General features: G+C 48.6%; 2 protein-coding genes and 1 long non-coding RNA gene across 4 annotated transcripts in view; 2 read left to right on the top strand and 1 right to left on the bottom strand.

The window, feature by feature from the left end:
* DNAJA3 (DnaJ heat shock protein family (Hsp40) member A3) overlaps nucleotides 1-10,069 on the bottom strand; it is a 30,909-nt gene extending 20,840 nt beyond the window's left edge. Inside the window, exons 1-2 of one of the 2 annotated variants that reach the window (XM_055561507.1) lie at nucleotides 9,813-10,069; nucleotides 946-1,079 (exon numbers count right to left, since the gene is read on the bottom strand). In XM_055561507.1, coding sequence (XP_055417482.1) covers nucleotides 946-1,079; nucleotides 9,813-10,023 — 345 coding nt within the window. In that variant the 5' untranslated portion in view covers nucleotides 10,024-10,069. The remainder of the gene's footprint in view (nucleotides 1-945; nucleotides 1,080-9,812) is intronic. The other variant, XM_055561508.1, reaches the window with a different exon arrangement.
* Nucleotides 10,070-10,477: 408 nt separating this feature from the next.
* Nucleotides 10,478-16,003, top strand: LOC129637262 (uncharacterized). The gene is made up of 3 exons (XR_008707404.1): nucleotides 10,478-11,197; nucleotides 11,302-11,416; nucleotides 14,470-16,003. It is a non-coding gene; the product is annotated as an uncharacterized LOC129637262 (long non-coding RNA).
* Nucleotides 16,004-18,644: 2,641 nt separating this feature from the next.
* CORO7 (coronin 7) overlaps nucleotides 18,645-22,408 on the top strand; it is a 52,864-nt gene continuing 49,100 nt past the window's right edge. Inside the window, exons 1-3 of the mRNA XM_055561246.1 lie at nucleotides 18,645-18,781; nucleotides 21,141-21,237; nucleotides 22,054-22,128. Coding sequence (XP_055417221.1) covers nucleotides 18,722-18,781; nucleotides 21,141-21,237; nucleotides 22,054-22,128 — 232 coding nt within the window. The 5' untranslated portion in view covers nucleotides 18,645-18,721. The remainder of the gene's footprint in view (nucleotides 18,782-21,140; nucleotides 21,238-22,053; nucleotides 22,129-22,408) is intronic.

The following is a 22,408-nucleotide window of genomic DNA, read 5'->3' as shown; positions in this document are numbered from 1 at the left end:
TCTTGATCAGTACTTGGTTCACAAATATTAGGCTTAGCCAAAGTTTTTATTTCCCCACCAAAAAAATTTTTAAAAGAAAGAAAAAAAAATCAAGACTCATAGCAAATTTACATAAAAATAATTTTAAAAACTTCTCTTCTTTCTGGCCACACTGTGCACAGCTTGTGGAATCTCAGATCCCCAAGCAGGGATTGAACCCAGGCCACGGCAGTAAAAGCTTGGAATCCCAACCACCAGACCACCGGGGAACTCCAAGTAACTTTTAAAATTTAAATTGTATTTATTAACCTTATTAAACTAATCTTCTTTATTCTGACATTATGGCTTCCCTAGGTTTTATGGTATTAAGGTGCTCTTTCTTCCATCAAATGATATTAACAGATTGTACCTAATTATTTTTAACATCTGTATTAGGCAAAATACAAAAGATAGCATTCCTACATTGGCACCCTTGCTCTTTAGTTTTTTTAAATTTTTATTGTGTTGATCAGAGCAAAAGTGTAGAAACCACAGATTGAGATACCTCACAGGCCACTTCACCAATCAGCCCAACACATTCTGGGATATGATGATGGGAGTTTCACACTTTTTGAGTTTAAAAAAAAATACTAATTCTAAATTCATAAACTTGTATCTGAATGCAAAGAATGAGTATCTAAAATTTAGACGACCACATCTACCGATTCAGAAGACACAGAATAGACTTAAATACAAAAATAGCCATGGAAAAATATTAAAAGAAAATCTCTGGTTCTGAGTCTCCATTTCCTGAAACATTAACCAGCGTGGCCACAGGCACTGAGAAACATGATCTAGCAAAGCCAGCTTTATCAGCCAGCACACAACCCACATGTATGGGCGCATGCACTGCATGGCTCAAGGTCACCCTAGATCCACACCATCGTTTCTACAGTCTCGGCTCTAAAATCTGGCTTCTACACAGACCTGGTAATAGGCTTTCTTGATCTCCTTCTGGCTGGCGTTCCGGGGCACTCCTAGTATCTGGTAATAATCTTCTTTAGCCAAATGGGTGCTCGTGTGGAAGGAGGCAGTACAAACAAAAGGGTACCGTTTTACTCCTGAAAAAGAAAAAAGGAAAGAAAATCACTCTGGGAACGTACTCAACAAATGGAAATTGCGAGTAAGCAACCAGCCAGGCCACACCTATGAAGGAGCAGAGGTAGGTCACAGCTTTTGGAGGCTGTTCTCCTCCAAGCCTTCTGGAGACCATACTCACTGCACCTCAGAAACAGCTAAAGGGACTTCCCTGGTGGTCCAGTGGGTAAGAATCCACCTGCCAATGCAGGGGACATGGGTTTGATACCTGGTCCAGGAAGATCCCACACGCCGTGGTGCAACTAAGCCCGTGAGCCACAAGTACCGAGCCCACAGGCTCTAGGGTCTGTGCTCCATAACGAGAAGCCACTGCAAGAAGCCTGAGTGCAGCAACAGACACCCGGCGCAGCCAAAACCAAAACCAAATCCGGCTAAACCCAGAGTATACGGAAAATACAAAAATCAGAGTGTGGGGTGTGTCTAGTCCTGCTGGACTACACAAGGGCTGCAGCCTCATTACCTCTCCAGAGATGGGGGCTGCACCTGGGGATGACTGAAAATCGACTTCACTCTCCTGTTACACAGCCGGCAGAGCACTTGCCACATTCCAGGTGCTGGCAGAGACCTCATCTCACTTAAAGCTCAAGAGCTCCCCAGGTTCTCTCCCGCCACCGTGCAACCCTGAACATCTGCTTACAGGGTAGTTTTCAGAGTGTGGTCCCTGAACTAGCAGCATCATCGGCCTCCTGGAAATGTACATTTTTCAGGCACCACCCAAACCTGAATCCAAACCTCTGGAGGTAGGGTCCAACAAGCCGTGTCTAACAAGCCCTCCAGGGGACGATTCTGCTACACACTGTTTGAGAACTGCTGGGCTAAAGAAATGGTTCTTGGTCTTCAGCATCACAGATCTCTTTAAGAGCATCTGATAAAAGCACTGACCCCTCCCCTAGAAACAGTCAATACATATATACAGACGCACAAGGTTAAACAACCTTATGCCAGAACCTTTGTTGACCCCAGAGCACGTCAGAGCACATGGCAGCCCCACCTCCACGCCCTGCCTTCCTTTCAGGCCTCTTGCATCAGCAGCAGGGAGGAGGCTGATGCGACACAGCTACTCAACCTCCCTCTACTCTACCGACCTGTCACCAAGTGAAGGTGGGGGAGCCGCTCTACAACCTGCCTCCTAACCCCCAACCCATCCTGTGACAACTGAAGATGGGGAAGGCGGGGCTGGGGGGTTGCGGAACAGGCCAAGTTAAGGCGGAGGGGAGGGCCAAGAGAATGAGGACCAGGAGGCAGCTCCAGGTTTTTAAGTCAAAGGTTCCCCTGCCAGAGATTCAGCACTCATTCAGCAAACATGCCTGCCAGGCACTGGGCTCCTTGCAGCAGACAGCAGCAAATCACGCCAAAGGTCCTGCCCTCTGGGAGCTTGCATTCATTCATGATCTCAACACTGGACTAGGCACTGAGGACACAGACTGAGTGAAAGACTCAAAGCCAGTGCCCTTAAGGAGCTTCCAACCCAGCAGGGGCGTGTGGGAAGCAGTGTGAGAAGGGATGTTAGTGCACAGGGACGTAGAGTGAGAACTCACAACAGTATCCCCTAACCAGGGCCTCTCAACCTCCACACTGTTGAAGATGGGAGGATCAGATTCCCTGCTGGGGGGTGGGGGTGCTGTTAAGGGCTGAATTCTGTCCCCCGCCCAAATTCATATGCTGAAGTCCTAACACTCAGCACCTCAGAACGTGACTGTATTTGGAAACAGGGATCTTTAAAGAGGACCCTAACAAAAGTCTCGGACTACAGCCTTCAGAACTGTGAAAAAAGTAACCTATCTTTTTCAGCCACTTATTCTCTGGTACTTTCTTATTGCTGCCCCGTGTATTTATTTATATCCTAACATACCTATGTGCTTACTGGAGGATGTGTTAGCAGGATCCTCAGCTACCTAGTTACCAGGAGCACCTCCTAGTCTCAAACAGGTAACTAAAACTCCAGACACTGCCAGTTGCCCCCTGGAGGGCAGAATCACCCGCAGCTGAAAACCAGCACAACCCAGTCTCAGAAGTTTCAGTGAAGGTCTTCTAAGGCAGCTGCTGTTAAGCTGCAGAAATTAATTTGGCTAAGGAGGGCTGGAATCCATCCAGATTTACGCCTGCAGTCCTGGCTAAGGAGGGCTGGAATCCATCCAGATTTATGCCTGCAGTCCTGGCGTTGTTTGCAATAGCATTCTCATTCGCTTTCAAAAGTTCTCCCTTTGGCAATTACGTCATGTGATCACCTTTGGTTTGGAGGGAGAAAGTCCTTGTGCAACTGCAGGTGCTACGACAGGACTAGAGACTCAAGTAAGTGTGTGTGGAGGTGGGGTAGGGTAGAGGGGTAGTTAGAGATGATGATGAAAATGATAGGTGCTGGGAATAAACAGAAGGGCCTCTGAGTATGTTAGTTGTTGCTGTTGTTCAGTGGCTAAATCGTGTCCGACTTTTTGTGACCCCATGGACTGCAGTACACCAGTCTTCCCTATCCTTCACTATCTCCCCAAATTTGCTCAAATTCACATCCATCGAGTCAGTGATGCTAAAGTTTGGATTTTATCCTGAGGACAACAGGGAGCTACTGCAAGTCTTAAACAGAGACTTGATCAGATTTGCATAAAAAAGAACTCTCAAACCATTAACAACAAGGACTGGGAAACTACTTAAAATCTGTGTAGGCAAAAAAGACAGCCAAGGGTATTGAGCATATCCAGGAAAGGTGCCAAGATTAAGGATAATCAGACAAGAGAACAAGTCGCTCAGTCATGTCTGACTCTTTGCGACCCCATGGTCGCAGCACACCAGGCCTTCCTGTGCATCACCAACTCCCAGAGTTTCCTCAAACTCATGTCCATTGAGTTGGTGATGTCATCCAACTATCTTATCCTCTGTTGTCCCCTTCTCCTCCCACCTTATCTTTCCCAGCATCAGGGTCTTTTCCAATGAGTCAGCTCTTCGCATCAGGTGGCCAAAGTATTGGAGTTTCAGCATCAGTCCTTCCAATGAATATTCAGGGCCGATTTCCTTTAGGATGGACTGGTTGGATCTCCTTGCAGTCCAGGGACTCTCAAGAGTCTTCTCCAACACCACAGTTCAAAGGTATCAATTCTTCGGTGCTCAGCTTTCTTTATAGTCCAACTCTCACATCCATACATGACCACTGGAAAAACCATAGTTTTGACTAGACGGACCTCTGTTGGCACAGTAATGTTTCTGCTTTTTAATATGCTGTCTAGGCTGGTCATAACTTTTCTTCCAAGGAGCAAGCATCTTTTAATTTCATGGCTGCAGTCACCATTGACAGTGATTTTGGAGCCCAAGAAAATAAAGTCTGTCACTGTTTCCACTGTTGCCCCATCTATTTGCCATGAAGTGATGGGACCAGATGCCATGATCTTAGCTTTCTGAATGTTGAGTTTCAAGCCAACTTTTTCACTCTCCTGTTTCACTTTCATTAAGAGGCTCTTTAGTTATTCTTCACATTCCGCCACAAGGGTGCTGTCATCTGCATATCTGAGGTTATTGATATTTCTCCCGGCAATCTTGATTACAGCTTGTGCTTCATCCAGTCCAGCATTTCTCATGACGTACTTTGCATATACGTTAAATAAGCAGGGTGACAATATACAGCCTTGACATACTCCTTTCCAGATTTGGAACCAGTCTGTTGTTCCATCTCCAGTTCTAACTGTTGCTTCCTGACCTGCATACAGATTTCTCAGGAGGCAGGTCAGGTGGTCTGGTATTCCCATCTCTTTTAAGAATTTTCAACAGTTTGTTGTGATCCACACAGTCACAGGCTTTGGCATAGTCAATAAAGCGATGTTTCTTGGAACTCTCTCACTTTTTCAATGATCCAATGGATGTTGGCAATTTGACCTCTGGTTCCTCTGCCTTTTCTAAATCCAGCTTGAACATCTGGAAGTTCACGGTTCATGTACTGTTGAAGCCTGGCTTGGAGAATTTTGAGCATTACTTTGCTAGTGTGTGAGATGAGTGCAATTGTGTGGTAGTTTGAGCATTCTTTGGCATTGCCTTTCTTAGAGATTGGAATGAAAACTGACCTTTTCCAGTCCTGTGGCCACTGCTGAGTTTTCCAAATGTGCTGGCATATTGAGTGCAGCACTTTCACAGCATCATCTTTTAGGACTTGAAATAGCCCAACTGGAATTCCATCACCTCCACTAGGTTTGTTCATAGTGATGCTTCCTAAGGCCCACTTGACTTCACATTCCAGAATGTCTGGCTCTAGGTCAGTGATCACACCATTATGATTATCTGGTTCATGAAGATCTTTTTTGTATAGTTATGTGTATTCCTGCCACCTCTTCTTAGTATCTTCTGCTTCTATTAGGTCCATACCATTTCTGTCCTTTATTAAGCTCATCTTTGCATGAAATGTTCCCTTGGTATCTCTGATTTTCTTGAAGAAATCTCTAGTCTTTCCCATTCTACTGTTTTCCTCTATTTCTTTGCATTGATCACTGAAGGTTTTCTTAAATATCTCGTTATTCTTTGGAACTCTGCATTCAAATGGGTATATCTTTCCTTTACTCCTTTGCCTTTCACTTCTCTTCTTTTCACAGCTATTTGTAAGGCCTCCTCAGACAGCCATTTTGTCTTTTTGCATTTCTTTTTCTTGGGGATGGTCTTGATCCCTGCCTCCTGTACAATGTCATGGACCTCCGTCCATAGTTCTTCAGGCACTCTATCAGATCTGATCCCTTGAATCTATTTCTTACTTCCATTGTATAGTCATAAGGGATTTGATTTAGGTCATACCTGAAAGGTCTAATGGTCTTCTCTACTTTCTTCAATTTAAGTCTGAATTTGGCAATGAGTTCATGATCTGAGCCACAGTCAGCTCCTGGTATTGTTTTTGCTGACTGTATAGAGCTTCTCCATCTTTGGCTGCAAAGAATATAATCAATCTGATTTTGGTGTTGACCATCTGGTGATCTCCATGTGTTGAGTCATCTCTCGTGTGGTTGGAGGAGGGTGTCTGCTATGACCAGTCCGTTCTCTTGGCAAAACTCCACTAGCCTTTGCCCTGCTTCATTCTGTACTCCAAGGCCAAATTTGCCTGTTACTCCAGGTATTTCTTGACTTCCTACTTTTGCATTCCAGTCCTCTATAATGAAAAGGACATCTTTTTTTGGGTGTTAGTTCTAGAAGGTCTTGTAGGTCTTCATAGAACTGTTCAACTTCAGCTTCTTCAGCATTACTGGTCAGGAATAGACTTGGATTACTGTGATATTGAATGGTTTTCCTTGGAAACAAAACAGAGATCATTCTGTCATTTTTGAGATTGCATCCAAGTACTGCATTTCAGACTTTTTTTTGACCGTGATGGCTACTCCATTTCTTCTAAGGGATTCTTGCCCACAGTAGTAGATATAATGGTCATCTGAGTTAAATTCACCATTTCAGTTCATTTTAGTTTGCTGATTCCTAAAATATTGATGTTCCATCTCCTGTTTGACCATTTCCAATTTGCCTTGATTTATGGAGAAGGCAATGGCAACCCACTCCAGTACTCTTGCCTGGAGAATCCCAGGGATGGAGGAGCCTGGTGGGCTGCGGTCTATGGGGTCACACAGAGTCAGACACAACTGAAGTGACTTAGCAGCAGCAGCAGCAGCGTGGACCTAACATTCCGGGTTCCTATGCAACATTGCTCTTTACAGCATTGGACTTTACTTCCATCACCAGTCACAACCACAACTGGTGTTGCTTTGGCTCCATCTCATTCTTTCTCAAGTTAGTTCTCCACTGATCTCCAGTAGCATATTGGGCACCTACTGACCTGGGGAGTTCATCTTTCAGTGTCCTACCTTTTTGCCTTCTCATACTGTTCATGGGGTTCTCAAGGCAAGAATACTGGTTTGCCATTACAAATCAGAAGCAGGAAGCGGATCCATATTTTCTGGATCCCCCCCACCCCGACTCACCCTAGATTTTCTAAAATATGAAAAGCAGACAGTGAGGGAGCAGCAGGTACCACTTTCTTTGGTCATATTTGAGAAAAAATAGCAGAGCTAGTGTCTGAGCATTTCGCTTCACTGCAGGGGTGAGGGGTTACCTTGACCCACCCTGCCTCTTCCCCCCATCCCCCTTTAATCCAGAAGGCAGAGGTCGGTAGTGGCAAAGGTTCTGGAAGCTGCAGGTTCAACATCATGAGGAGACAACTTGGGCTTGGGTTAAGAACAGGAAGACAGTAATGTGTAAAACTGAATATAAAGACAAGTCACATTGAACTAGAAGTTTGATGGCTTCTGACACCATCCCCAAAGCATCAAAGATTAGCAATGATATAGCAAGAGTTCACTTAATAGATACATTCCCCACCACCCAAGATATGACCAATAAATGTCTGGACAATTTCAGAACAAGCCAGAACAGGATAAGCCTCCAAAGTCATTCCAAGAATAGCCAACCTTCCACTCTGGGAGAAGGTGTGAGGAAACTACCTTCCACTCTGGGAGAACAAGTCAGATATAAAGTGTTGTTTTAACATCATCTAATTGTACTACTGGATTTGCGATGAGATCGCAGACCAACGTTTGGGAGCTGAGTTGATGCCCTAAGATGTGATAGGTAACAGAGCACCATGAAGGACACTACCTCTCACACATGTTCAACACCTGATACAAAACATGCCCACTGTGGGCACTGGGCTAACTTGAAGAAAAGGACAGCTGACCGCGTAGCTCCTCAGTAATGACCCCATGCCAGGCTCCCATTTAGCGCTTGTCTGCCTCCTTTCACACATACACAATCACCAAAAAAATGTTCTCCGAATGTGTACATATGTGATATGAACAAATTTACCTTCACAGATATCTAAGGAATTATATTTCAGCATAAAGATGCAGGCAAATGCTATTCACAACAACCCTGATATTAGAAAATGTTGGCAAAACCTAAAAATGACCACTTTTGCTCATACTGAGAAATACAGCATGACATCACTTCCAAATCCTGAGGAAACCAGGGCAGACTACTGTGAGGAAATATAGGTAGCAGGAACAGAATAAACAAATGGGATCACCTGACCAAAATCACATCCCATCTCTTTGTTCTCTGCTGTATCTCCAGTACCTAGAACAGAACCTGGCATATGACAAGTCCTCAATAAATACCTATAAACTAAAATATTTTCAATTAAGGAATGATAAGCACAAAAGGATTTAAATAATCCACCCAGGTCTCTCTCTGTCTCTCTCACACACACACACACAACTAGAACCAGTGTTCACTGTACAAGGCAATCACAATTACTGATACATAATGACTGGCTTTTATGTAAGCATTACAAAACTGGATCTTATTGGGACATTATCTTAAGTAAACTACCTTGTCAGGCCCCTCTAATTAATCATCTCTGTAAGTTTATAGATAAATAGCATTTGCACAAATTCTAGGGGACACAAACATCGAGCACAATTCAGGCACATAATTAGTGGTTCAATTTCCTCCTTCCTTATCTCACTATAAAGGACATTGTCCAAACACACAGCATAAGAAACCACCATGGCTAAGCTAAAAAGCTTAATATATGCTAATTCAACATCACCTCCATCAATTACAGAAGCAGCAGGCAAGGAGCAATCCCTTTCTAGTTTTGTGACATTCTACAGGTTAACATCTAAGACTAGGTTTCTTAACCTATAAAACAGAATAACAGTAGGAATTCCCTGGCAGTCCAGTGCTTAGGAGTTCTCACTTTCACTGCAGGGGCCCAGCTCCACTCCTGGTTGGGGGACTAACATCCCACAAGACCACCAGCTTGGCCAAATAATAGTAAGTGTTTACCTCATGGAAGCAATCCTTGCCTCATACATAGAGAGTGCTTAGTAAATATTAGTTTGCATTTTTATTGCAATAAGCAACACACTGTGCTCAGTCCCTAAAGTGTCCGACTCTTCCTGACTCCAAGGACTGTAGCCCGCAAGGCTCTGCCCATGGAATTTCCCAGGTACCAATAATGGAGTGGGGTGCCATTTCCTTCTCCATGGGATCTCCCCGACCCAGGGATAGAACCTGCATCTTCTGCACTGGCAGGCCAGATTCTCTACCGCACTGAGCCACCAGGGAAGCCCAATAACCAACATAAAGACCTCTAAAAAACAGTGTGCCCTTCGATCTACATCATGTGGCAGAAGAGACTAAGCTCTGAAAGAACAATTCTAGGCTCGAGACAACTCTCCTTATCTAACTTTATGACCTTGGGCGGGTCAACTCTGCTAGAACCTCAGTTTCCCATTCTTTAAAGTGGGGATGATTATCCCCACCTTGTAGGGCTGTTACCATCAAGAGAGACCAGGTACACAGTGCCTACCGAGCCAAAGAGCCGGTGCTCACCGAATGGCAGTTACCTCTGCCCCGCCGCTACAGGCTAGGAAGTAGAGGGATGAAAAAGGAATTGGGCAGGGGAGCACTAGATGGCGGGAAAGAGGCCTCCAGAAATATTGCCAGAGAGGTGAAGGTTCACGGCCTCGGAGCGTTTCGTCCCCTCCGCTCGAGGCTCCACGCAGCTCTTCCTCCTTCACCGCTTCTGAGCAGCCATTTGGGCCTCTCTGCCTCCTGCCGGCCCACCTCCCCAGAGCGGTTCCGCAAGTAGGTCAGAAGACACACTCCATCCCGCTACGCTCGTAGCTGGAGCGAAGAGAGTCACTCCTTTCCAGGCCTTGGGCGCTAGAGCCTACCCTCACCTGTGAAGCTGACACCGGGTCTCAATGTCAGCAGCGCCCCAGGACCGCGACCTCCCAGGGAAGGCGGGAAGGCGGTGACGCTCAAATTGCGGCCCAGCGACGCCCCCACCACGCCCCCCATGGGCGGCCGGGCCCCTCTCCCCGCTGCAGCCGGCAGCCGCGGGATCCCCACAGCTACCAGCAACCAGCGTGTGGAGCGCCGCGCCGCCATCTTGGCCCGGGGACACTGCGCCTGCGCCACCCGGCTCAAGGCGGCCTCACGAGGACGACGCACGCGCGCGGAGCCGGTGCTTCCGGGGGCGGGGCCTGCTGCGGGCACTCTAGAGGGGAGGGGGAGGAGAAAAAAAAAAAAAACCTACTAGCGTTGCGCGTGCGCATCCGCACCCAGTGCGCTTTCTCGGTTGCCGACGCCGAAAAGGTATTTACTCTAAAAAGTGCTAATTGGTAACTTGGCTTAAGAAGACCCTTCATTCTGTGCTGGACGATCAATACTTCACCTTATCTGTGTAAAGACGTGGTTGAATGTAGCCGAATGTAACGGGTCTGAGAGGCCTGGCCGGGGCGCGTGGCGGGGGCTTGGGGGGGACCGGACTACAAGTCCCGGCGTGCAATGCGGCCTTACATCCCGCAGATCCCAGCATGCCGTGCGGCTTCCTTTTTCTTGACCCTGAGTCTCAGGTTTTCTAGCTGAGGCTTACTCACTCGTGTGCGCAAGCGGTTACCTTGGTTAACCTATTTCCCAGAGCCAGGCTCCACGCTCACTCTTCCTCTGGCTGATTCACCACGAAAAGGACTTGGATCGCTCGGCTCTCTGCTAAGCGTCATTTGTCTTCTCCAAACCTGTAGTGAACTTGCCGATCGCGGACTGTGAGCCGAGCTACCCAAAAACGAGTTTAATAAACGTTGTGGGTACCTACACGGTGCCACGCGCGTTCTAGAACGTCGAGGATACAGTGATGACTGACTCACCATCCCTGCTTTGGAGGAGCACACAGTGAGGCGAGAGGCATCTTAGCCACTGAGATAACGTGGTCGGTGCTATCGAAGGTATAAACAGTGTTAGAGGCACACAGGCGAGGGGGTTTCTCCGACAGATTGGTGTCAGGGAAGGCATCTAAGAGGCAACATTTGAGTTGGACTTTGGTGAAAACTGCGCCAGGTTGGAGTGGAGGGGAAGAGTGTTCTAAGTAGCAAGAACTTCAAAAGCAGATGCGAAAGTACTTGCCCTGTACGCGCTAGCTAAACTTGGGATGTATGACTGGAGATGAGTCTAGAAAGAAGAACCTGGCCTGGTTAGTCCTGCAGAGGGGTTTCCGCTTTCACACTCCCACCACCACCACCCCTAACAATAGAAAGGAACCTGAGGACTCCTGGATGGATCTAAGGTGATGTGTGCTCCTTGCCCCTCCCCCATTACACATGATTTTTGTGTATGTGGTTATTAATCTGGGGAAATATCCATAGCTTTCATCAGTCAAATTCTCCACAGGCTCTAAGATTGAAAGAAGGTTAAAAACCACTGGTCCAGTGAAGAACGGTTAGGAGGCTGCTGTAAACTGCAAGAAATACTTGAGAGTTTGGGCTAGGGAATTCAGAGAACTGAGGTGAGCAAGGGATGTCATAGAGAAACAGGAAAAGATTGACATGGGATGGGAAGTGGGTATAAGTTTGTTTGATATATTCAACAAATATTTAAATGTCTCCAGCATAGTGCTTTTGGGCTTCCCTGGTGGCCCAGATGGTAAAGAATGTGTCTGCAATTGGGAAAACCCGGGTTCAATCCCTTGGTTGGGAAGATCCCCTGGAGAAGGGTGCGGCAACCCATTCTAGTATTCTTGTCTGGAGAATTCCCATGGGCAGAGAAGCCTGGCAGGCTGCAGTCCTTGGGGTTGCAAAGAGTCAGACACGACTGAGCGACTAAGCACAGGACTGCATAGCGCTTTAAGAGTGTGGGCTCTGGAGTCAGACTACCTGGGACCGAATCCCAGCTCTGCCAGTTAACAGTTGTGTGTCCTTGACAATTTACTTTACCTCTCTGTGCCTGTTTCCTTTTTCTTAAAATGGACATAGTAGTACCAGGGCGTAGTGATACCTCAAGGGATCATCTGAGGAGAGAGTGAGATAATCCTTGTAAAGCCTTCATACTGTATTTGGCATGTAGTAGGTGCTCAGTATGTGCTGAGGCTCTGTGCTAAGCACTGGGACACCAGAGAGAACGCTGATAGTTACTTGCCCACAGGGATCCCAAAACCTAAGGGGAGGCGGGAGGGTGCTGGTTGAGAGAAGTACAGCTTTGAGGAATAAAAGTTGAGAACAAGAGCCAAAGAGATTTTCATTTACCACCTCAGAGTAAGTTAGGAATGAGGGCTCACTAGTATGAAAACTTTGTCAGCCTTGTAACCCTCATTTTTTGGTATTTTAGTCCCCCTCCTCCATCTATTTCCCCGTAGTGATTAACAGCGAAGATCCTCCATACAGAAAGTGGGTACGTATTCTTGTTTTAGTGGGTAGCTGGAAGGCTATTTGTCAGGGAGCCTATATCTCCTCTTATGAAGCAGAGAGCCCCAGGGTAGTGGAGTGGGTGAGGGTGGATACTAAAGGAGGGAAGAAAGGCCCTCAACTCAACACAGAAAGCCTCTGGCAAAATTCCCTGGTGAGGGGACTTCCCTGTGATCCAGTGGTTAAGAATCCACCTTCCAATGCAGGGGACATGGGTTCAATCCCTGGTCGGGAACTAAGATCCCAGACACCACGGGGCAGCTATACCCGCATGCCTCAACTAGGGGCAACTATACCTGCATGCCTCAACTAGAGACACAGCTGGGAAAAAAAAAAAAAAGACTCCTTGGAGAGAATAGCCTAGGCCTGCTCCTGGTTTCTCTCACTGCTGATCACCATAGAAAAACAGGAGATGATACAATTACTAAATGTGAGTATGGTACAAAGCTTGCGAAGTCTCCACAGAAGTGGTCCTTGGTTTGTGCTTCCTGAATCAGCCTGAGTCATGGTTGTTTGGAGACAATGAATATGCTCTTTTTATGTTCTTTAAGCAGTGGTCATGCCAAACTAAAAATCCTGGGAAAGGAGCGGTTTGGGGGAAAAAGATAATGAAGTGGTTTTTTTTTTTTTTTCTTTTGGCTACGCTGGGTCTTCACTGCAGTGCTTGGGTTTTCTTGGTGCAGAGCACAGGCGTTAGGCATGTGAGCTCAGTGGTTTTGGCTTGCTGGCTGTAGGGTGTGCAGGCTTCAGTAGTTGCGGCACAAGGGCTCATTAGTTGTGGCTCTTGGGCCCTGGAGCATACAGGCTTCAGTAGTTGTGGTGCACTGGCTTAGTGGCTCCGCAGCAGGTGGAATCTTCCCGGACCAGGGATCAAACCTCTGTCTCCTGCATTGGCAGGCAGGTTCCCATCCCCTGTGCCACCAGCGAAGTCTGATAATGAATTATCTTTATTTGGAGGTAACCACCTTGAGACATCTACAGGACCAACTTCAGGCAGTCTCTTTCCGGTTCACAAAGAACTTCCTCATGTTTTCCCTCCTGATACAATCACAGCCCTCTAGGTTAAGTAGGGCAGAGGCTAGCCCCATTTTTACGAATGGACCCTCTCCCCAGCGTCCTGCAAAACAACACCAAACTAAGCCCTGAAAAGTGGAAAGACTTCTACAACGACACACAGCTTGTGGGTCAGTGAACCAAGATCTTCTAACAGTCAAACCAGAGCTCTTTCCTTTAAACCATGTGCCTTCATAGATTATGATCAATAGTTCCAGTCATACAGCTCTGGATGGCTTACAGAGCACTTCCTCATGCAGAATTTCATTTGCTTTTCACAGCGAAAGGAAGCAGGGCTAATATTTACTACCACCCTCACCTACAGACTATTTCAGTGCCATGCAAGTCTTTCAGCTGTGATGAAAAGCAAACAGATCCTCTCCAGGCTTGTGATTAAAAAACTGGGATGAGCACACAGGACACAGCTACCCACACTGTCGGGCAGAATATGTCCTGGGTCTGCTTCCTCCACCACTTCCCCCCAACTCCCGCTGCCCCCTTTTCCAGTCTAAAGCCAAAAACTTGAGCTTTAAGGAGAAACAAACGTTTTGCAAGAGGCAGACAAGTTGCGCAAGCCTCTCCCCGTCTTCACTTCTCATTTTACTATTCCACTGGGCCCTCTCCGGCTCCCCCAAGTTGAGGAGGTCTGTGAGCGCTAGCAGGGAATTGAAGCATGGTCCACCGGGACATGCCAGACTGAAGGCCAAGGAAGACCAGAGGGTCTACCCTATGATTTCCAGTGGACACTGGCCACCTGAGGTACAAGGGACCTCCCAAGTCCTTGTCTCTGTGATGGAGTGGCTGGTCCTTCTCCACTGTGAGTGAGGAGCCCTTCCAGCGAGGGCAGAAGGGCCTAAGCCTTCAAGGGCAATACAAGCCAGCTCACCATTTCTCTAGTAGTGTTTTCTTTCCTCCCCAAGAGTGTGTGTGTGTGTGTGTGTTAGTTGCTCTGTCATGTCTGACTTTGTGATCCTGTGGACTGTAGCCCGCCAGGTTCCTCTGTCCGTGAGGATTCTCCAGGCAAGCATACTGGAATGGGACACCAATCCCTTCTCCGGGGTATCTTCCAGACCCAGAAATTGAACCCCGGTCTCCTGCATTGCAGGCAGATTCTTTAACCATCTAAGCTACCAGAGAAGCCCAAGAGAGTATGGGACAATTCCGAGGAAGTGTGGAGTGTCGGGCCCAGATGTTCCCAGGCCTGACCTCTGCAATGGGTGCTGTTCCCTGCAGCAGGAGATGAACTGTGTCCTTGCATGGCTCACCCAGGTACTTCCAATGGGACTTTCGTGGTAATGATTTCCTTAAAAGCCCTTTAAACCACAAGTGACTCCAGGTCCCAGCTGAATACCCTTCTGCCCAAACTAGGCTTAAACTTCAGCAGTGTTTTACAAATCTGAGAAATGAAAGGAACTTTTTTTTTTAATACTTATTTAATTTGGCTGTGTGGGATCTTAGCTGCAGCACTGGGGATCTTCTTCATGTCACGGGGCTTTTGTTGTGGCTCATGGACTCTCTAGTTGTGATCTTTGGGCTTAGTTGTCCCGTGGTATGTGGGATCTTCGTTCCCCAACCAGGGATTGACCCCATGTCCCCCTGCATTGCAAGGTGGATTTTTATTTATCATTTTCTTTTAATTATAGGGGGGTGGTTCCCTATGCCGTGTAACCCGCCATGCTCCTCCATCAATGGAACTCTCCAGGCAAGAATACTGGAGTGGGTTGCCATTCCCTTCTCCAGGGGATCTTCTCAACCAAGAAATTGAACCTCGGTCTCTGGCATTGTGGCCAGATTCTTTATGGTCTGAGCCACCAGGGAAGCCCTGCAAGGTGGATTTTTAACCATTGGACCACCAGGGAAGTCCCTGAAAGGAACTCTTAAATGGAATAAAAAGGTGGGGGGGGGTGGATCACAGATGCTGAGAACTCTGGATCCCCCAGTGATTAGCAGACTCCAAAGTGCAAAACATCACCTTAGAAAATGACAGACTTTTCTATGGAAATGTCCTTTAGTTGTGAATTATCACCACAAAAGTTAAAGTGTGTGTTTCTATTAAAATATTCAGGGGGCTTCCCTGGTGGTCCAGCGGTTAAGACTCTGAGCTTCCATTGCAGGGGGCATGGTTTTGATCCTTTGTCATGGAACTAATATTCCCCCATGCTGCATGGTGTGGCCAAAAATAAATATACATAACTTGGAAAAAATCAGAACAAATCACTGGATGTAGTAAGACTCCTGAACCCCAAGACTACGTGGGTACACCTCCATAAACAAGAAAATAACAACACAAGCTGCACTGTCATTTTTTTTGAAATGTCTCTATTTTTGAAATGTATTTTGTTGCTTAATGGTTCTTTTCCTGTGTTGACGTAACTACACATGCCTTTCTATGCCAGCTCCTGAAATGAACATGGCTTATGCATAAAAAATGTTTTCAATATATTTTTTAATAAACAGTCATTTCAGGGGCAGATAACTAGATCTAAATAATTTGCTGTTGGCACTGCAGCTGGCCTCATACCTCCCTCTCTTGCAAAAATTCTACTTTACAGAAACCACTGACCTTGCTGAAGATTAAGGGAACACCATGTCAGATATTTCTTTTCTTTAGCATCATAGTATAAAATAAAGATGCATCCTACGGCTCTTTAATGCTTTTGGGTGTGTGTGTGTGTTTGGTTTCTTTTTGCTTGTGCTTTTTATTTCTGCTGATGTCTCTTCCTGTGGTTACATGAAGCACTTCTGATTTTTCCAGAATGAGGACTTCGCTACAACTGGACTCCCAAATTCTTGTTCATTATTAATGACTCTTGGAAATAGGACCTGTGAAATCAACATCATTTTGCCATGCACCTAGCTAACCAGACATCCTCTCTTTGTTGAAATTTGATCCACATTTTGATAGACTGCCTTTGAGGGTGGAGAGGTGTCTTCCAGTGTCCTTATAAGCAAACAGAGAGGTTGGGATTCTAGGATTGCAGAGACAAAGCTAGTAATTGTAGCCCTAGGGGGCTAGAAAGAATCCTGCAGGCTTCAGTTGAGCTTTGCAATCCATGAAGAAATTTATTCTACTCAAGTCTGCAGCAGTCTTCCAGGTCTGAACTCTCTACTAGAATCATTCTCTCCAGCCAGAATGGACCTGGCTACATGTGGGATGGTCACTCTCTGGGCCTTGATGATGTTCCTCTGGCCCTTCCCTCTCCCCTGCTATGGCACTCAAGTTGGTCACTGTGGCAATCGAAAAGTTGACATTCTTCTAGTTTTTTTCCACCAGCCCCTAGTTTGTAGCAAGAGTTACATGACCCAGCACAGCCAGGGTCAGAACTTGAACCCCTAGAGGTAACAAATGGACATGTTTAGTCACTCTGCTGTGTCTGACTCCTTGCCACCCCATGGATGGCAGAACGCCAAGTTTCCCTGTCCTTTACTATCTCCTGGAGTTGCTCAAACTCATATCCATTGAGTCGGTGATGCCATCCAACCATCTCATCCTCTTTTGCCCTCTTCTCCTGTCCTCAATCTCTCCCAGCATCAGGGTCTTTTCCAATGAGTTGGCTCTTTGCATCAGGTGGCCAGAGTATTGGAGTGTCAGCTTCAGCATCAGTCCTTCCAATGAATATTCAGGATTGATTTTCTTTAGGATTGACTGGTTAGATCTCCTTGCTGTCCAATGGGCTCTCAAGAGTCTTCCCTAGCATCACAGTTTGAAAGCATCAAATGGACATTCCATGGGCTAAATTTGGTCTACAGATATGGGGACCTTACACCAAAGGAAATAAGCCAGTCACAGAGGGATAAATGGTGTAGTATTCACTTAGATTTGGTATCTAAAGTAGTCAAATTCATAGAAACAGGAAGCAGAATGATGGTTACTAGGGGTTGGGGAGAAGGGGAAATGGGGACCTGTTGTCTAATGGCTATAGTTCCAGTGTTGCATGAAAAAGTTTAACACTCCTGAACTGTATAGGTAAAAATTATATTTTTTTTGCCACAATTTTTTTATAAAAAGCACAAGCGATGTCTGCAATAATTGAGCACCACAACCAACCAACTCAAGATTGCACTAATGTTTCCTTTTGCAAAGCTGCTGGAATTCCACTGTCTGAAGAATATGTCGTGGGAAAACTACACTTCAGTGGCTGCCAGCCCGCTCAAAATTCAAAATCCCAGTTCAGTCAACTTAACCTGACAGTCTATGGAGATCAAAGTTCCCTCCTAACTCAGTAATGGCCTCTGAGTGGTCACAGTTTACCTGTGAGAACTGAAAACAAGAACTTGGATTTTAGGGATCCATGCATGCGTGTCGCCAGGCTGAGCTTTCAGAATGACCCTCTAGGCATTCTGCCTCAACTGAAGCTGTTGTCTGCAGCCGGCTGCGGAAAGCGAGTTTTCACAGCAGCTGGCCACTGCGACTGATCATTCGTCTTCCTCAGATCAAAGTCCCCTTTCCAGACACGCCTGAGCAGGTGTTCTGTCTGGTATCAAGCAGAAAGCCTATTCTGGAATCACAGAGTCAATTTTCAAAGCGAAGAGAAAGGCTTGTGGAATGAATGACCCCAGGTTTGTTCGGTAACTAAACAAGAAGCGCTGGTTGGGCAAATTGGCCATTCAAGGGATTCTCCATAGCTCTTATCTACTGCCGTTTCAGCTTATCTGTAATTGATTGATTGCCTACCAGGAGTCTTGGCCCACAGCGCCCAAGGCCTGCGGCCAAGACTTGCCCTTATAAGGGACGCTGAAGGCTCCATTACCCCCTCCTACGGAGCCCACCTGACCTAAGCAGGGTGGGTGAGAAGCGGAGCCTTTAGGTCTTACCGGCAGGGATTTGCATCAGATACGGGCTCTCCTCTGCTGCCATTCATTATCCCTGTGACTCGGTGCCAGCGGCGCCTGAGAGCGTTCCCTGTCTCCGAAATGGAGCTAGTTCATTTCTGCTTTCCCTCCTCCCGGAGAAGGGCGTGCCCCGAACCCTGGAAAGCCTCCCGGGGACAAACCCTGCCCACAAAATCGCAGCCGTGGTCCAGGGTCCTGCACGCCCAACCCGGCCGGGGGCGGACAGCTCGCCGCACGTGACCTCTCAGTCCGCGACTCCAACCCTCCGGCATTGGGGCGTGGCCTCGAGGGGCGGTCGAGCGGCGATTGGCCGGAAGGTGGGGCCTGCGGCGTGCGCGCGGAGTGAGAGGGGGATGGGGGTGTGGCCCGACAGACCGGAGAGGGCTGCGATTGGCTTGGGGGCGTGGCCACGGGCGGCAGGCGGCGGGTGGGGCCGGAGGCGGCGGGAGTCCCGGCCGCGAGCCGTGCACCTGAGAGCCGACGCCCGTGTCCCCGAAGCTGCACCCGCTGCTGTCCCCGCCGCCATGAACCGCTTCAAGGTGTCCAAGTTCCGGCACACGGAGGCTCGGCCGCCCCGCCGCGAGGTACGCCCGGCTTCCGTAGCCCCTTGCCCGGCGGCAACCCTTCCCCCGCCCCTGGCCCAGCGCGGGGACCCCCCCCCCGAGCCCGCCTGCCCCGGGGGCGCCCCCTTAAGGCCCGGGTCAGGCGTCCAGGCCGCCCTGTGGCCGCGCGGCGGTCAGAGCCTGGAGCTCCTGGGACATTCTGGGCTCTCGTTGAACACCGAGGTCCTGCCTCGCAACGGGACCCCCGAGGCGGCGCCGCCCGCCCGGTGGGGCCGAGGCCTGAGGCCTACGAGGCTGCCTGCCTTCCCGGCTTCCGGTCGGCCTCGCCTGGGAGCCACAACCCCTCCTCCCCGCCTCCTCGGTCGCCCCTGCCCGGGGCTGGGGTGCGAGAGAGATGCCCCTTTCTGTCCTGGCCTTGGCGAGTCCGGGTGTGTCATTGGAGAGGGGGAGCTCCTCGACCAGAGACGCGCCCCTCCCTTGGGTTTCCGCCGGCGCTTCCTCTCGCGGCTGGCTTGAGCTCTTCCCCTACTCAGGGTGATGCTGCCAAAGCCTGGGTGGGGCGTGGGAAGCCGAAGCAGGTGGAGGCCAGAGAAAGAGCTGAACCAGGTGGCGGGGGAGTCCCCACGGCCCCCCGGAAAGGCAGGAGGCCTGATGAGGGATGTTCTTCAGAGTCGATGCCAACCCGGGTCTGCAGTGAAACATTATTTGGAAGGCCTGGGAGTGTCTTCCAATAATGAAGAGGAGAAACTGACCTCTGGTGACCCCATCAGAGGCCATCTCACCTCAGGACAACCTGAGGCAGAAGCCTGGTTCTAATCCTCTGGACAGTGTTTCCGGGGCACGTCCCACGTGCCGTGTGCAGCTGCTGGAACCACAGCGGTGAACACAACAGCAATTTCCTCCCTCTCTGGTGCTTACAGGCTCAGGAGAGAGACAGACAGCAAGCATGCAGGCAGGCAAGGGCAATGCAAGATTTAATAAGTGCACTGGGGAACACACACGGTGGCGCTGGGATTAAGATGGAGATGGACCTAGAGGTGGAATTAACCTCAGTAGGGTAGTCCAGGACGTCAGCTGGGAGGAGGTGACATTTAAGCTAAGGCAGGAAGGGTGAGAAGCAGCTGGGCATTCGGGAAGAGGGGTGAGAAGGAGCCAGGTGGAGGAAGGAAAGTGGGGCAGAGTGGTTGGAGGGCAGTGAGAGGGAAGCATGATGTCAGATTAGTGCAGAGTGGGCCTGCAGAGCCCAAGAGCCCCAGGAAGCAGCTGGGTTTTCTACTGAGTGCAGCGGGGAGCCGTCAAAGGGTTGAAGGGGTGGTGGCGGAAAGGTTCTCACATTTGCGTTTAAGACCGTCACTCAGTGTAGTCAGTACACTTGGAGAGGTCTAGAGTGGACTTGAGGGGCTCGAGTGGACTTGTTCCTGGTGGACTTCAGTCCAGCAAGGCAAGCAGGCAGGTGTGGAACTAGAGATAGCAGAGAGAGCTTAACACGGTTTACATGTTAGGGAGATGGGAAGACAGGTGGTCTGTTCTCTTTGTCAAAACTATTGTATTTCCTGTCACTGTATTTGTACAGTAAACACGACTCCAGAGGGAACAATAATAGTGGATGATAACATCCTACCCCAGCAGGTGAACATTGAAATAGAAACTAGGGGAAAAAAAAAAAAGAAACTAGGGTGGTGGGGGTGGTTTCCGGGATGCTGTCAGCGGGTGGGCTGGGACATCTGGGTGCTCGATGATCGTCAGGGATGCTGTGAGGTGCTGATACAAGACATGTTGGGACCTCGCCGAGCTCAGTCTTAGAAAAAGAGTTGCTCTGCTCTTCTGCCGTGGGTGTTAACATTATTGTCTATTCGTGGGGGTGCATCGTTCACCTGACTATAGGACTTCGTGGAAAGGCCTTGACTGTCCCCTTTCTGAGCTTGTGTATTTTCTCCCTCCAGAGCTTGGAGGAGACTCGTACTTGGTGGAGACCTTTAGTAATGCCGTTGAGGAAGTTGAGTCCATCTATCTTAGATGCTCACTTCTCCTTTCTCTGCTTCTCTCTCCCTTTTAACAGAGTCAGTCCCCACCCCCAGCCAACACATACACTGCCCAATTAGCCCCTTGACTTCGTTCAGCCTGAGCTTCCTTCTGACATTTTCCTGCCCCTTATTAGAGAACTTATTTAATACTCAAAATTGACCCCCTTATGACAGGTTGTTGTTTCAAGGACATTTTTTGTATTTTCTAAGGGACTGTGTGTGGGGACAGGGTTTGATCCAAAAGCTGCATCTCTAATGGTGCAGCTTTAAGGTAGAGTCTCCCTCCAGTATGCCCTACTCCCTGCTTTAGGCAGAGCCCTAGCCAACCCTTTTTTTCTGTTGTTCTCTATTTACAGGCCTGGATCAATGACATTCGAGCAGGCACTGCCCCCTCATGTGGGAACCATATCAAAGCCAGCTGCAGCTTAATTGCATTCAACTCTGACCGTCCAGGTAGGGAGGTGAACGTGGATGTGGAGAGTCAAACGTTGTCACCCTACCAAGGGCAGAAGGACAGGCTCGTTGTAGGCCAGAGGCTTGGAGGGACCTCTCGGGGTTCAGAAGTCAGCACCATGAAGGGCCTTAGACGCCTGCAAAGCGGTCAATGTGCAGTAAGCAGATGGACTTCAGTTTGGGCGTTTGACCGCACATGTTGTATAAACGTGTTGGCTGTGGTCTTCAAGAGCTTGGTCTGGGGTGGGGGTGGGGGGCTGTTGCTTTTGTTTCCAACAGTCCCCATATGCAACCCACTCCTCATGTCGGGGCAGCTGAGATCAATAGGGAGGTAAAAGCTCCCTGTGTTAGTTGGGACTCTGAAGGTTGCTAGTGATGACTCAGACTTCAAATTGACTTAAGCAAGAAACAGATAAAACAGATACAATTTGGTTTATATAACTAAATTCCAGGGGGTTCAGGCAAAGCTGTATCTCACTGTATCCTGTCCCTCAGCTCTGCTGCTCTTGGGTGACGGCTTCTTTCTCAAGTAGAATTGGGAAGGTGGCAGCTGGTGGCCCCGAGCTGACTACTAAGGCCAAACAGCACCGTAAAGAGACAGCTGTGTCTTTGCATAGTCGATATCACGGAAGAGTCTTGTGTGGGGCAGGAACCGAACCCGGGCCAACCACTCCGTCCAGAAGGATGTGGTCTTACTGTTGGTGGAGGCTCCGGGAAGGTCCAAGGCCAAGCTTTTGGGTCTCGTGTCCTCTGGGAGCCCTGGGCAGTAGATCCCCCATTAGGCCTGAAGTCAGAGCCCCTGTGTTTGTTTGATAGGTGTACTGGGCATCGTGCCTCTGGAAAGCCAGGGAGAGGACAAGAGACAGGTGACCCACCTGGGCTGCCATTCAGGTGAGTAGAGACTGGACCCAGGAAGCCTGGAATTCACCCCTCCTGCCCTGGGGCCAGGGATTCCTACTCACCTGGTCCTGCACCCCCGTGGTTGGCTGGGCCCCTCCTGTCATCCTCTCTGTGGGAAAGCTGTTGCTGGTTGAGAACTCCAGCCTGGGCAGAGAGGAGGGAAGCTGGTGCTCCAGGTGGTCAGGCTGGAAGGAGGGGGGTGTATGCACTGGCCTGTGGTCCAGGCTGATGATGGCTCCCTGTCACTGTGGAAGACTCAAGCTCGTGTGGT

Source organism: Bubalus kerabau, chromosome 23 (genome assembly GCF_029407905.1).
Source record: "Bubalus kerabau isolate K-KA32 ecotype Philippines breed swamp buffalo chromosome 23, PCC_UOA_SB_1v2, whole genome shotgun sequence".
Taxonomy (NCBI): Eukaryota; Metazoa; Chordata; class Mammalia; order Artiodactyla; family Bovidae; genus Bubalus; species Bubalus kerabau.
Note: the sequence above shows the minus strand (reverse complement) of the source record. Positions and strands in the feature narration are given on the sequence as shown.